The sequence below is a fragment of the Physeter macrocephalus genome, chromosome 8 (genome assembly GCF_002837175.3).
Source record: "Physeter macrocephalus isolate SW-GA chromosome 8, ASM283717v5, whole genome shotgun sequence".
Classification (NCBI taxonomy): domain Eukaryota; kingdom Metazoa; phylum Chordata; class Mammalia; order Artiodactyla; family Physeteridae; genus Physeter; species Physeter macrocephalus.
The window spans coordinates 4,806,955-4,819,285 of NC_041221.1; the positions used below are offsets into that span (position 1 = coordinate 4,806,955).

The window sequence follows — 12,331 nt, forward strand, 5'->3', positions numbered from 1 at the left end:
TGGTGTGATGAATTGGGCGATTGGGATTGACCTGTATACACTGATGTGTATAAAATTGATGACTAATAAGAACCTGCTGTATAAAAAATAAAATAAAATTCAAAAAAACACAACAACCAAAACCAAAAATGTGCAGAAGACCTAAATAGACATTTCTCCAAAGAAGATGTACAGTTTGCCAACAAACACATGAAAGGATGCTCAACATCACTAATCATTAGAGAAAAGCAAATCAAAACTACAATGAGGTATCACCTCACACCGGTCAGAATGGCCATCGTCAAAAAATCTACAAACAATAAATGCTTGAGAGGGCGTGGAGAAAACGGAACCCTCTAAAACTGTTGGTGGGAATGTAAATTGATACAGCCACTATGGAGAACAGTATGGAGGTGCCTTAAAAAAACAAAATAAGAACTACCATAAGACCCAGCAATCCCACTACTCGGCATATACCCTGAGAAAAACCATAATTCAAAAAGAGTCATGTATCACAATGTTCACTGCAGCACTATTTACAATAGCCAGGACATGGAAGCAACCTAAGTGTCCATCGACAGATGAATGGATAAAGAAGATGTGGCAGATATATACCATGGAATATTACTCAGCCATAAAAAGAAACGAAATCGAGTCATTTGTAGTGAGGTGGATGGACCTAGAATCTGTCATACAGAGTGAAGTAAGTCAGAAAGAGAAAAACAAATGCCATATGCCAACACATATATGTGGAATCTAAAAAAAAAAAAAAAGGTTCTGAAGAACCTAGGGGCAGGACAGGAATAAAGACGCAGATGTAGAGAATGGACTTGAGGACACAGGGAGGGGGAGGGTAAGCTGGGACGAAGTGAGAAAGTGGCATGATATATACACTACCAAATGTAAAATAGATAGCAAGTGGGAAGCAGCCGCATAGCACAGGGAGATCAGCTCGGTGCTTTGTGACCACCTAGAGGGCTGGAATAGGGAGGGTGGGAGGGAGGGAAACACAAGAGGGAGGAGATATGGGGATATATGTATATGTATAGCAGGGATATCAGCTCGGTGCTTTGTGTCCCCCTAGAGGCTGGGATAGGGAGGGTGGGAGGGAGACGCAAGAGGGAGGAGATATGGGGATATATGTATATGTATAGCTGCTTCACTTTGTTATACAGCAGAAACCAAAACAACATTGTAAATTAATTATACCCCAATAAAGATGTTAAAAAAATAATTAAAAAAAATGATGTCAGGGACCAGGCTGCTTGTATTTGAATCTTGGTACCACTCCTGTGTGCCATTGGGCAAGTTACTTAACTTCTCTGGGCCTCAGTTCCTTTATATGTAAGATAGGTATGCTAATAGTACCTGCTGCATAGGGTTGTGAGAAATCAACTAAGTGAATATATGTATGTCTGGCTCCTACTAAGCCGTATATAAATGCTAGCTTTATCATTTAGTGTACTTACGTACTAAGTGTACACAAAATTCAAATTCTCTGGTAATAAAAGAAATGCATAACCAAACAAGAAAATGCCTGCTTTTGGCTTGCCAGGTAGGCATATATTGAAAAGATTTTGAGTCCTGAGTGTTGGCAAGTTTGCTTGTGGAAGGTAGACTGGTTCAGCCTTTTGGAGGGTGATGTATACATCAAACTCCACACTCTCTTTGGCTCAGCACTACCATCTCTAGGAATTTATTCTAAAGAAATAATCAGAGAAATATTGAAAAATTGGAAACATGAAGTTTTATGGGAAGGAAACTGTTTAAATGCATTGTGGTTCATCCTTACAATGACATATTATAGAATCTTTAAAAATGATGCTCTATATACTTCAATTAAAAAATAATAAAATGATGATCTAGGTCCATATAAAGTGGACACTAAATGCTGTGCTATAACTGACATGAAGTGGGAAAGAAGCAAGTACAAAATGGTACAGTGTAGTATGGTAACATGATCCAATGTTTATTTTTTTTAAACTATATGTATTTATATCTACACAGAGTGTATTAACGAATAGGTAGGCAGAGGTTATTTCCAGATGGTGCAATTATGGGTGGTTTTTAGGTTTTTTATAACTTTCTAAATTTTCTAAATTTTATACAATAATACTTTTACAATGAGAAAAAACATAAACCTATTTTCATTTTGAAAAACAAAAAAAGAATTCACACAATTCAGCTATGTGGGCTTCCCGTTGAGAGCAGTTTTCCTCAGTCTTGGCTGTACGTTAGAATCACCCAGGGAGCTCTAGAAAATTCCGATGCTTGAGTCCCACCCCTGGGGATTCTGATATGGTCAGAGTTGAGGCATCAGAGGACTCTAATGTACACCCAGGATCCACCCGGGACTGGGGTTGTTGTTTGGAGATGATTGGTGGACACACAGGACCCAGATTGGGTGTTTTCCTCAAATTGGGTGCCTCCTTAGGACTTTAAACCAAAGTATACCTTAGGGATGAGATATTATTCAGGGTAAAGCCCACTTGAATTATTTGTATATGCACAAGGCCTGGGCAAGTACACCCTCAACATAATCCTAGTACATTGCAAAGATGGCTTAGGATCTTTCTTCATTCTTAGTGTCTTTCCTCATGATGACTGTTCTCTATGTCCTCAAAGTCCTTTGAGAATCTGATGGTAACTGCTGTCACTTACTGAGCACCTTCAAAGGGCCAGGTACTTTGCAAAGTGCTTTACTTGTATCAAGCCATTTAGTCCTCCAAACAACCTTATAAAGGAGGTGCTATTAGTATCCCCATTTTTTGTATTAGGAAAATGAGGCTCAGAATATTTATATGACTGACCCATATCATGGCTGGTCAGTGGCAGGGTAGGGATTTTAATCCAGGAGTTCTTGCTCTAGAGCTGGCACTTTTAACCACTGGCTTGGAATAATTTATCCAGAAAAATGCACCTTTGCTCAGATGCACCCATTAGCATGCAGTTCCATGGGTCCATAGATGCCTACAGCTGTGCATGGACCCAGGAAAGAGCCATTCTCCAGGGAGAAATCCACATGTGGTGTGATATTGCCCTTGCTGTAGCCACTGCCCTCCTCATACCCCAAGTATAGATAATGTGACAGCCCCTGCCCCCCAAGGGTCCCCTGCCAACAAAGAGTGGTCATCTCTCTCCATGTCATTGCCAAGGTGGGTGCTTAGAGCTTCAGTTGCTCTTGTGAGCACTGTTCAGGAAAGGTCTGTGCTATGCCCTGCCTCTGTTGGGTCTGGCCCTCCAGGACAGTGAACCGCAGGCTCACCCACACTGCCTAAGGATGTTGTCTTCTGTTCTCCAATGTAGATCCTGGAAAACACTCCTGAAAACCACCCAGACCACAGCCACTTGAAGCACGCCCTGGAGAAGGCAGAGGAGCTGTGCTCCCAGGTGAACGAAGGGGTGCGGGAGAAGGAGAACTCGGACCGGCTGGAGTGGATCCAGGCCCATGTGCAGTGTGAAGGCCTGTCTGAGGTAATGCCTTAGTGTGGGACCTGGGTCTCCCCCACTGAGCCTTGGCAGCTGGCCTGAAGGAGGACGAGAAAAAATCATGAATTGTCCTCCCCGTTGGCCTCCAAGTTTGCTAATTCTCTCTCCAGCTGCTTCTAATCTGCTGTTTAATCCATCTACTGAGTTTTTTATTTCAATTATTTTCTTTTACACTTTCCAGCATTCTAGTTATTTTCTCTAATCTGCTGTTTTCTTTCTTGTCTTGTTCCTTTCACAAATGACCATGCTTCTCATTTATTTCCTAACACATTTTAAATATATTCTTGTATATTTCAGATCTGATCATTCCATTAACTCAGGTTATGAGTTTCACTGTTTTGTCTGTTGCTTCTGCTAGCTCTCACCACACATGTCTGTTTCTCTCTATGTACTTTGATTTTTGATTGTGAGCTCCATGTTCCTTGCAACTTTATCTGTGGGATCTTTGAGGTCTGAAGTTGTATTCCTCCTGCAAGGATTGCTAGCTACCAGGATCACCCTAAATTAAATATAGAGGGGTTTTCAGATCACACTAGTGTGTGAATTGTGGTTGTAAACTTAAATGAGAACTGCATTGTGGTTACAAATTCTCAGGGACATTTTTTTTTTCCCTCCACTCCCTTCCACAAGTTCAAAAACAAGCAAGTTTTCTTGCTCATCCCTTCTGTGCTGAGTTTACTTGTCATTCTTCCTTTGGAGTCCAGGTTTTTGGGATCTCCTGTTATCTCATGTGGGCCTGGATATATCTCCTGTCTCTTGCACCCTCCATAGCCTTTAAAATTGAAGCTTAAGGTCACCAGATTTAAGAAAGACTCTCAGGGCTAAAGCCAGCTTAGGGGCTTGTTTATCTTCCAGGGTTCACATTTTCATGCTGTTTTTGGCCTCTGCAAATTTTTTACTTTCATTTTTAATTTTTACCACCTCGCTTGCATTAAAAAACTACAGTTCTATATTTTACTCGGTTTTGAAATTTTTCACTGGGTGAGTCAGAGTCTCTAGTCCACCATACTACCAGAAACAGAGTCTCTCCTGTAGTATTTGATTCTCTTCTTGTCCCTTATCCTTACTTTAGTCTCATGCATTCTTTCTGCCTGTCCTCACTCTCTTTCTCTTTGCCTCTATACACACACACAGATATACACATACATACAGACATTCATCACACACAGCATTGACTAGGGTTTACCAAAATGCCCAGGCAGACTGTCTCCCTCACCCACTCTCCCTGTGGCTCCTTCCTTCTTACAAGCTTCAAAGGCATTCACTACCTGAGTAAGTTACACCACTGATTCCTCCCTGCCCTGCCTCCTGTCCCCCTTCCGTGAAGGTGTGGGATAACCAAAGTTATGGAAGCAGCCATGTAGAAACCAAGGTGATGGATGTGGGTTCCCATTTTGGAACTGTGTTGATAAGCAATCCAGGGGCATTCACTGGTTGGTTGGCTTACTTATTCATTCATTCATTCAATAAACATTTACTGAGCACCTGCCCATGTGCCTTGCTCAGTACTAAACACTGAGGACATGGAAATCAATAAGATGTGACCTACACCATCTCAAGAAGCCTACAGTCCTGGACCAAGTAGAGGGATCAAACCAATATTTACCACACAGTGTGAGACATTGTGAGGCAGAGCTAGGTGCCAAGTGCTGTTGGACACTCATGGAGGAAGGAACTGTTGTGGAGGGATTCAGGGACATGTTGGAGAAGATGACACTCGGCTGGGTGTTGAAGGCTGAAGATACCTCTCCAGGAAAGAATCCAGGGGGAGGGCATTTCAGTGGAGGGCACAGCCTGAGCAGGACTTGGGTGAGCAATGTAGGGTGATAGGTGATACGCTTTAAGGCAAGTTGAAGCCAGGGCAAGGAACGGCTGTGTATCATTCCAAGGAGCATTAACTTGATCCTGAAGACAGTGGACTTGAACAGCTCCTCAATCTGCCAGCCTGAAGTGCAACTGTGCACTTTTTCTTTTTTTTTCAATGTTCCTCATCTTTTTTCTTTCTTTCTTTCTTTCTTTTTTTTTTTTGCCACACCACGTGGCTTGCAAGATCTTAGTTCCCCGACCAGGGATCGAACCCGGCCCCAGCAGTGAAAGTACAGAGTCCTAACCACTGGACCGCTGGGGAATTCCCCTCACTGTGCACTTTTAAAGGGGTCCTTCTCTGAGTCTCAGGGCTGCAGTCACGGACTCAGTGAGGCCTGGGTCTTCACCTTAGAACATTAAGAATAGGGAATTCCCTGGTGGTCCAGTGGTTAGGACTCCACACTTCCACTGCAGGGGCCTAGGCTCGGGGGACTAAGATCCCGCCTGCCACATGGCACGGCAAAAAAAAACCCTCAAAACATTAAGAATAAAATAAACTCTTGTCATTTGCTTTTTTGTGATGTATATACCCTCTCTGAAATAGACTGTTGTCCTTCTTTAGTGATCGATCCTGCCTGGCTGTTGTACACCAGCTTTCTGTATGGTCTGCTTTGTCTGTACAGTCAGGGTTCACGATCGTGGGGAGGGGGCGTTTTGGCTTCTGTTTCCTGGCCCAGATCTGGACACACACCGGTGATTAAGTTTCAAATAAATGCCGTCTTTGGCATTCTTGTCTTAAGATCAAGAACTATCAAGACTGTTCTCAATTCACATATGTTCAGTGTTAGCCTGGCCAGTTGGAGGCTCTAACCTTTGCGTATGAATAAACCACACCACCTCTATGTCATCCAAGTGAATTGCTAGATTCATTGCCCCCAGGTGGCCTAAACTCTCTCTTGCTGAGTAAAAAGGGCTAGACTGACATCCTTTGAAGTCTCCCTTTGTGGTGTCACCTTCAGTCTTTGGGGCTCCCTCAGAACCTCAGTGGGAGGTTAGAGGCCCTTGTCCCTTCTTGTACCTGAGAACAGAGTGGACTGGTCACTCTTCCTTGCTGCCTATAGGTCTCTAGTCATAGAGGCCCCACTGATTCTTTCTCCCACACTGGAGGCAGACAGGTGGCCAGCAGCATCTCTTGGGGAATGTGTGTTGTGAACTGTCACCTCTTCATTAATACTCTTCTCAGGGAGGTCTGTAGGGTTCATAGCTCTGGAGAGAGCCTCAGCCTTGAAGGCTGCTGGATGGAGGATACCCCTGGGGCCCAAGTGTGGGCAGGTGGAGACCCGAAGTTCTGACTCCTGCCTGGATCGTATCACTTCCTGGGCACAGCTGTGGCCTTCCCCTCCCTCCGTCTCTCCCCCGCTATCCAAAAGGGGGGCCTTAGCGGGGTCATATCTTCTACAGTCTCCCTCTGCCCCTTTAGAACCTGTTCACAGGAGATGATAGAGCCCAGGGGGGATGATAGAGCATGAGATGATAGAGCCCAGGGGGGATGATAGAGCATGAGATGATAGAGCCCAGGGGGATGACAGAGCTCCGTTTCAGCACTTAGATCTGTCTCCAAGTTTTGGGAAGTGGAAGGAAGAGAGCTGCCTGTCCCCTTCACATATTCAGGACCAGTGAGTTGGGTGAGATTTAATGGGCACCAACAGTGTCTGTTCTGCTTGGCTTTGAGGCATCTGTCAGCACCACTGAGTTTTGTAGTCCACCCATGTGGTAGGGGCCTGGACTCAAGCTGCGCCTTGGAAAGTAGCATTTGTCCTGTGGAACTGTACAGAGAGAGTCGCTGCTGCTTTCCAGAACCACGTAGGACTGTCTGAGCCTGTGCAGGGCCATCACTGGAGCTGGTTCACACCACCTGCGGCGGACTAGCCCGCACACAAGCACATACCCGTCAAGGAGGGAGAGGGCTGAGTGTTTTCTTCCTGCTGCCCAGTTTCCCCAATAACTACAAGGGAGAAAAGCACCAGTCGCCCTGAGACACTGAGCAGACCTCAAGGAAAAGCATTAGGAATTATAGCCAAAGTTCATCTTGACACGTGGAATCTCCAGAACCACGACTTTGACTTCTTGGCTCCAAAAGTCCCTGCCTGAAGTTTTCAAAGCAGTCCTTGATTTGAGCCTAAGTTACAGGCCTCAGATTCTGATGGAGCCCATGCTTTCAGATGCAGAAAAACAGAACAAAACAAAAAAAATGACCTCACTTCATTGTGTCTTCTTTGGGTTTTGTTTTCCTTTCTCAGCAACTTGTGTTTAATTCAGTGACCAATTGCTTGGGGCCACGCAAGTTTCTGCACAGTGGGAAACTCTACAAGGCCAAGAGCAACAAGGAGCTGTACGGCTTCCTCTTCAACGACTTCCTCCTGCTGACCCAGATCATGAAGCCCCTGGGCTCTTCGGGCACCGACAAAGTCTTCAGCCCTAAATCAAACCTGCAGTATAAAATGTACAAAAGCGTAAGTTCGAGTCTAGATTGCAACATCAGCGTTGACTTTTGGGGGAGGAGGAAGTTTCCAAAAGGGGCGTTTCAGCAGGGTTTGGGGGCTGTGGCATACAGGAAGTGCAGGGGCTGAGCCAGGATTTAGGGTGACCACAGCATCATGGGTCCAGCAGTGTCAGAAAAGGAACGACGCTCAGATCAATTGACGAAACATCCAGTAGCTGTCAAGTGGCTACTGTGGGTCCCCCAGATGTGTTGAAGGTATGCCTTGCTCTGGTGGGGTTCCCGGTCTAGTGTAGCAGGTGTGGGAAAGCTCGAGACTAGAACTCAAGCACCCACTTCCCGAACATTCCCAGATCTCCCTCCAAACTTCTCAAGATGGTTTGGAACATCTGTGTCCCTCACCTTTTTCCAGCAAAAGCCAATCTAAATAGTCAACGTGCAGAGAACTTTCCTTAGCTGTTTATTTGGTCTGCTTCTACGGGCATGGCTGTGTTTGTGTGTCTTCGTGTCATGGGATATTGTTTTTCTAAACTTGTCTCTGTGTAGGTATTTTCACAGAAGAATTTTCTCTGAAGCAGCAGTTAGCTTTATTTTGGGAAAAAGCACAATGTACTTATGTAGATTGTCACTAGCAGCTTTGTATGAACAAATTGGAGAGAACTGCTTGGAGGTAGAGTTGATGGAGACTGTTTGCTGCTTAGGATATACTATGGGAAAAACAGACCCATCAGTTCTTATTCTGGAGGACTTTAAAAATACCTGCAAAATGGAGGGGGGAAATCCATATTTATAATTTGCAGTATCTGAAAGTTAATATGAGCACAAAATCATTATTCTGGTATAGTTTACTGAAACACCATCCTGCCCCTGCCGCAGACACACACACACACACGCACACACACACACACACACATACACACACACACACACCCTCACCCTCACCCTCAGTCTAGTTTATTAGAACATGTGCATGTAAGCACACACACACATATTCATAGTTTACTGCAATACACGGCCCCCAGTCTGGTTTTGTAATGGCTGTGCATTATTTTTCAGCCTATTTTCCTAAATGAGGTTCTAGTAAAATTACCCACTGACCCTTCCGGGGATGAACCCATCTTCCACATTTCCCACATTGACCGAGTCTACACCCTCCGAGCAGAAAGCATAAACGAAAGGTAAGACCTGCCTGCTCACTGGCACTGGGTGCCCAGGTCCCACCAGGTGTTGGACAGATGTGGGACATTTAATTGATCAGCTGGTCCCAACGTTCCTTCAGTTGCAATGCCATCCCCTCTGGCTGGAGGTGGGGGGGGGCATGAGGGTGGGGCAGTCTTAATACGTTTTTCTAGAGCCTCTCAGAAGTTTGACCGATGGCATGAATTTTGCAAAGTAAAATGCATTGAAATGAATTTTGCTTGAGAATTTTTTAAAAAGCAATTTTCAGAATTTGAGATAAATGGAGCATCTCGTTTCCCAAGGTTTCCCAGGTGGCAGAAACCAATAGGAAATTGATTTGGGGATTGATAGGACCACCTAATCCTGGCCCCCTCCTCAGCTGGCTCCCCTGGACAGACGTTCTGGATCCTAGAACTGTGGGCATTTTTGCTTTAATCTCATCTTCAAGGTTCTGCCCCGGAGCCAAATGAAACAGATTATTTTCTGAAGGGTGAACTTGACATAAGACCTACAGCGTTCCAAGAGCATTTGTGCCAAAAAGCAGGAAATTGGCTAAAGTCGTCATGCATATGCTTCTCGGGAAAAGGAAGGCGAAAACATCACGCCAAGAGGTTGGGGAAAGCCAAGATGCTTTCCCCAGCGTGTGTGTGCTCTTTCACGGAAAGTGGTTCCTTATCTGAGAAATGGTTTCTTTCCTTGGATGGTTTAGTAAGAGAAATCCTTCTGGCCTTATTGGATTAGGCAAATATGTGATGCTTTTCAAGAAGGAAGGAAGAGGAGTTGTTGCCAGCATCTCCTCCAGGGCAGCATTTATCATCATAGATTTTCTTCCATGGGGACGCAAACTCAGGTCTTGAGCACATCAGTACAAATGTCACTCATGCCTTTGTTGTAAAAATCAAACGAACAAGGCAGAGTCCTAGAAACTGAATTTGTACAGACCTGAAGCCTGAGTTCTGTTTGGCACCGTTCTGTCTCTTCCTTTCCAAGGACCGCCTGGGTGCAGAAAATCAAAGCTGCTTCTGAACTCTACCTAGAGACGGAGAAGAAGAAACGGGAGAAGGCGTACCTGGGTAAATGCATCGCTGAGCGGGGGGGCCCGGGATCCCGCAGAGTGGCGGCAGAGAGCCACTTGGTTGTGCCTAGAACGCTTAGAGCTGGAAGATGGGCCTGGGGGCAGGGGAGAGCCTGAGGGGGCAGGCAGGCGGAAGATGGAGAGCGGGCTGCAGGGTGAGGGGTGGAGGGCAGACTCCAGGATCAAGGAAGCAAGAACTCAATGCGGGGTAGGGGTGGGGAATTGTTCTTGCAGGGGGGCCTAAGACTGATCATGAGGCAAACCAGAAAGGCAGCACATCCTAAACGGGAGCGTTCTGTGTTGTTTCTCCTGCCGTCATAGTCCGTTCCCAAAGGGCCACAGGCATTGGAAGGTTGATGGTGAACGTGGTTGAGGGCATTGAACTGAAACCCTGTCGCTCACACGGTAAGGACCCAAGAGGCCCCCTCTAGCACATATTAGTGGTGGAAGCCTTTTCTGCATCCCCTCCACCTGGCTTTAAAACAAATGTGCTATTTCCATAATCCTCAATTTCCTTCCAGACTTGGCTTTTGTAGCACTTGTTAAAAAAATTTATTTTTAAATTCTTTGCCACCGTTTTGCTTTCGAGAGAGATCTGAGTGGCTGCCCTTTCACAATACAGTCAACCCCTCTGTATCTGCAGGTTCTGCACCTGCGGATTCAACCAACTGCTGATCGAAAATATTCGAAGAAAATTCGAAAAATTTCCAAAAACCAAAACTTGAATTTGCCACACACCGGCAACGCTTTACATAGCAGTTACATTGTATTAGGTATTACATGTAATCTAGAGATGATTTAAAGTATATGGGAGGATGTGGGTAGCAAAGACTATACCATTTTATCTAAGGGACTTGAGCATCTGAGGATTTGGGTATTTGTGGGGGGTTCTGGAACCAATCCCCGTGGATACTGAGGGATGACTGTGGTTTTGACACAATCTAGGGCTAAGGTGAGGAGACAGGAAAGGCTTAGTTTTGAAGCCCACTAATGTAATTATTTAAGGATTATGAATATTTAAGTAGTATACTTTAAGTATGATGCTGGATTGTGTGGGTTTCCGCCTGGATTCTCCATTTTATGCAGCTTATTAAGTGTGGCATTGGAGGGAGATCAAAATGAGGGGTGTAGCAGGAAGAGCTGCCACATGACCGTGACCCCGCCACGCTCACCCAGAAGAGCTGGGCGGCAGGCGGGAGGTCAAGCCGGCTCTGTTCCCTCTAGGAAAGAGTAACCCGTACTGTGAGGTGACCATGGGCTCCCAGTGTCACATCACCAAGACAATCCAGGACACTCTGAATCCCAAGTGGAATTCCAACTGCCAGTTCTTCATCAAAGACCTGGAGCAGGAGGTCCTCTGCATCACCGTGTTTGAGAGGGACCAGTTCTCTCCAGACGGTGAGTAAAAAGCGGCCCCGAGGCACCCTTCCCCTTTCGCTGTCACTTGGCTTTCATGGATAAATATTTTCTACCTGGGAACTTGGTGCCCTGAGTTTCTTGGGCTTCCTGCCAGAGAGGTGAGGTTGGCATAAGACAAGACTCAGCATCCCCTGGAAAGAGGCCTTCACTGATGCCAGGCTGTCTCAGAGAAGGTGGACAAAGCATGCTTGGTCTAGAGTGGTCCAGCTGCCCTAGACAAAGACCATGGTCCTGTGCTCCCCCAAAGCAAGTAAATGCAGAGAGAGCTATACCACAAAGCCTCCGCCCAATTCTTTAGTCCTTGGCTAAAAGCTATGGTGAAAATTCATAAAACTAGCCAGTAGAGCAAGAAGAACTTTAGCCCACAAAAAATGAGGCAGAATCAATCAGTGCCCTTTGAGTGACATTTCTGGTTAATTAAAGGGGTGGAATTGTGTTGGATGCATGGTCCCTTCAACCAACTTCCTGTTTCTGCTTGAGCCTGGAAAAAAAACGGGACTGGCAATGATTCGGAGAAACTTCTCTCTCCCTTCCTCAACCCAACAAAAATAAGAGAGTAAGTTTAAAGATTGTGGTCTCAACTTAATTATATTCAAAGGAATAAAATTAAGTGCTAGGAGTGAGGGTCCAGTGCAGACATAATCTGTGCAAGGCTTAAATTGCTCCATGTGGCTTTTGTCTTTTAGTACTTTTATATGAATTATTTCGTTGTGAGTTAGTTACTATTAATTATTGCCCAGAGATGGTCACATAGCTGGCTAAATGTTAGAGCATGACCAGAACAATCTGACTCTTAAGTCTGGGCTCTTTTTTTTTTTTTTTTTTTTTTTTTAGCGGTACGCGGGCCTCTCACTGCTGTGGCCTCTCCCGTTGCGGAGCACAGG

At 45.2% G+C, this 12,331-nt stretch overlaps 1 protein-coding gene across 1 annotated transcript in view; it reads left to right on the top strand.

Moving 5' to 3' along the window:
* ITSN1 (intersectin 1) overlaps positions 1–12,331 on the top strand; it is a 248,386-nt gene that overhangs the window by 233,666 nt on the left and 2,389 nt on the right. The window contains exons 36-41 of the mRNA XM_028492624.2: positions 3,286–3,453; positions 7,575–7,787; positions 8,831–8,952; positions 9,944–10,026; positions 10,350–10,433; positions 11,253–11,426. Of these exons, the coding sequence (XP_028348425.1) occupies positions 3,286–3,453; positions 7,575–7,787; positions 8,831–8,952; positions 9,944–10,026; positions 10,350–10,433; positions 11,253–11,426 (844 nt within the window). The remainder of the gene's footprint in view (positions 1–3,285; positions 3,454–7,574; positions 7,788–8,830; positions 8,953–9,943; positions 10,027–10,349; positions 10,434–11,252; positions 11,427–12,331) is intronic.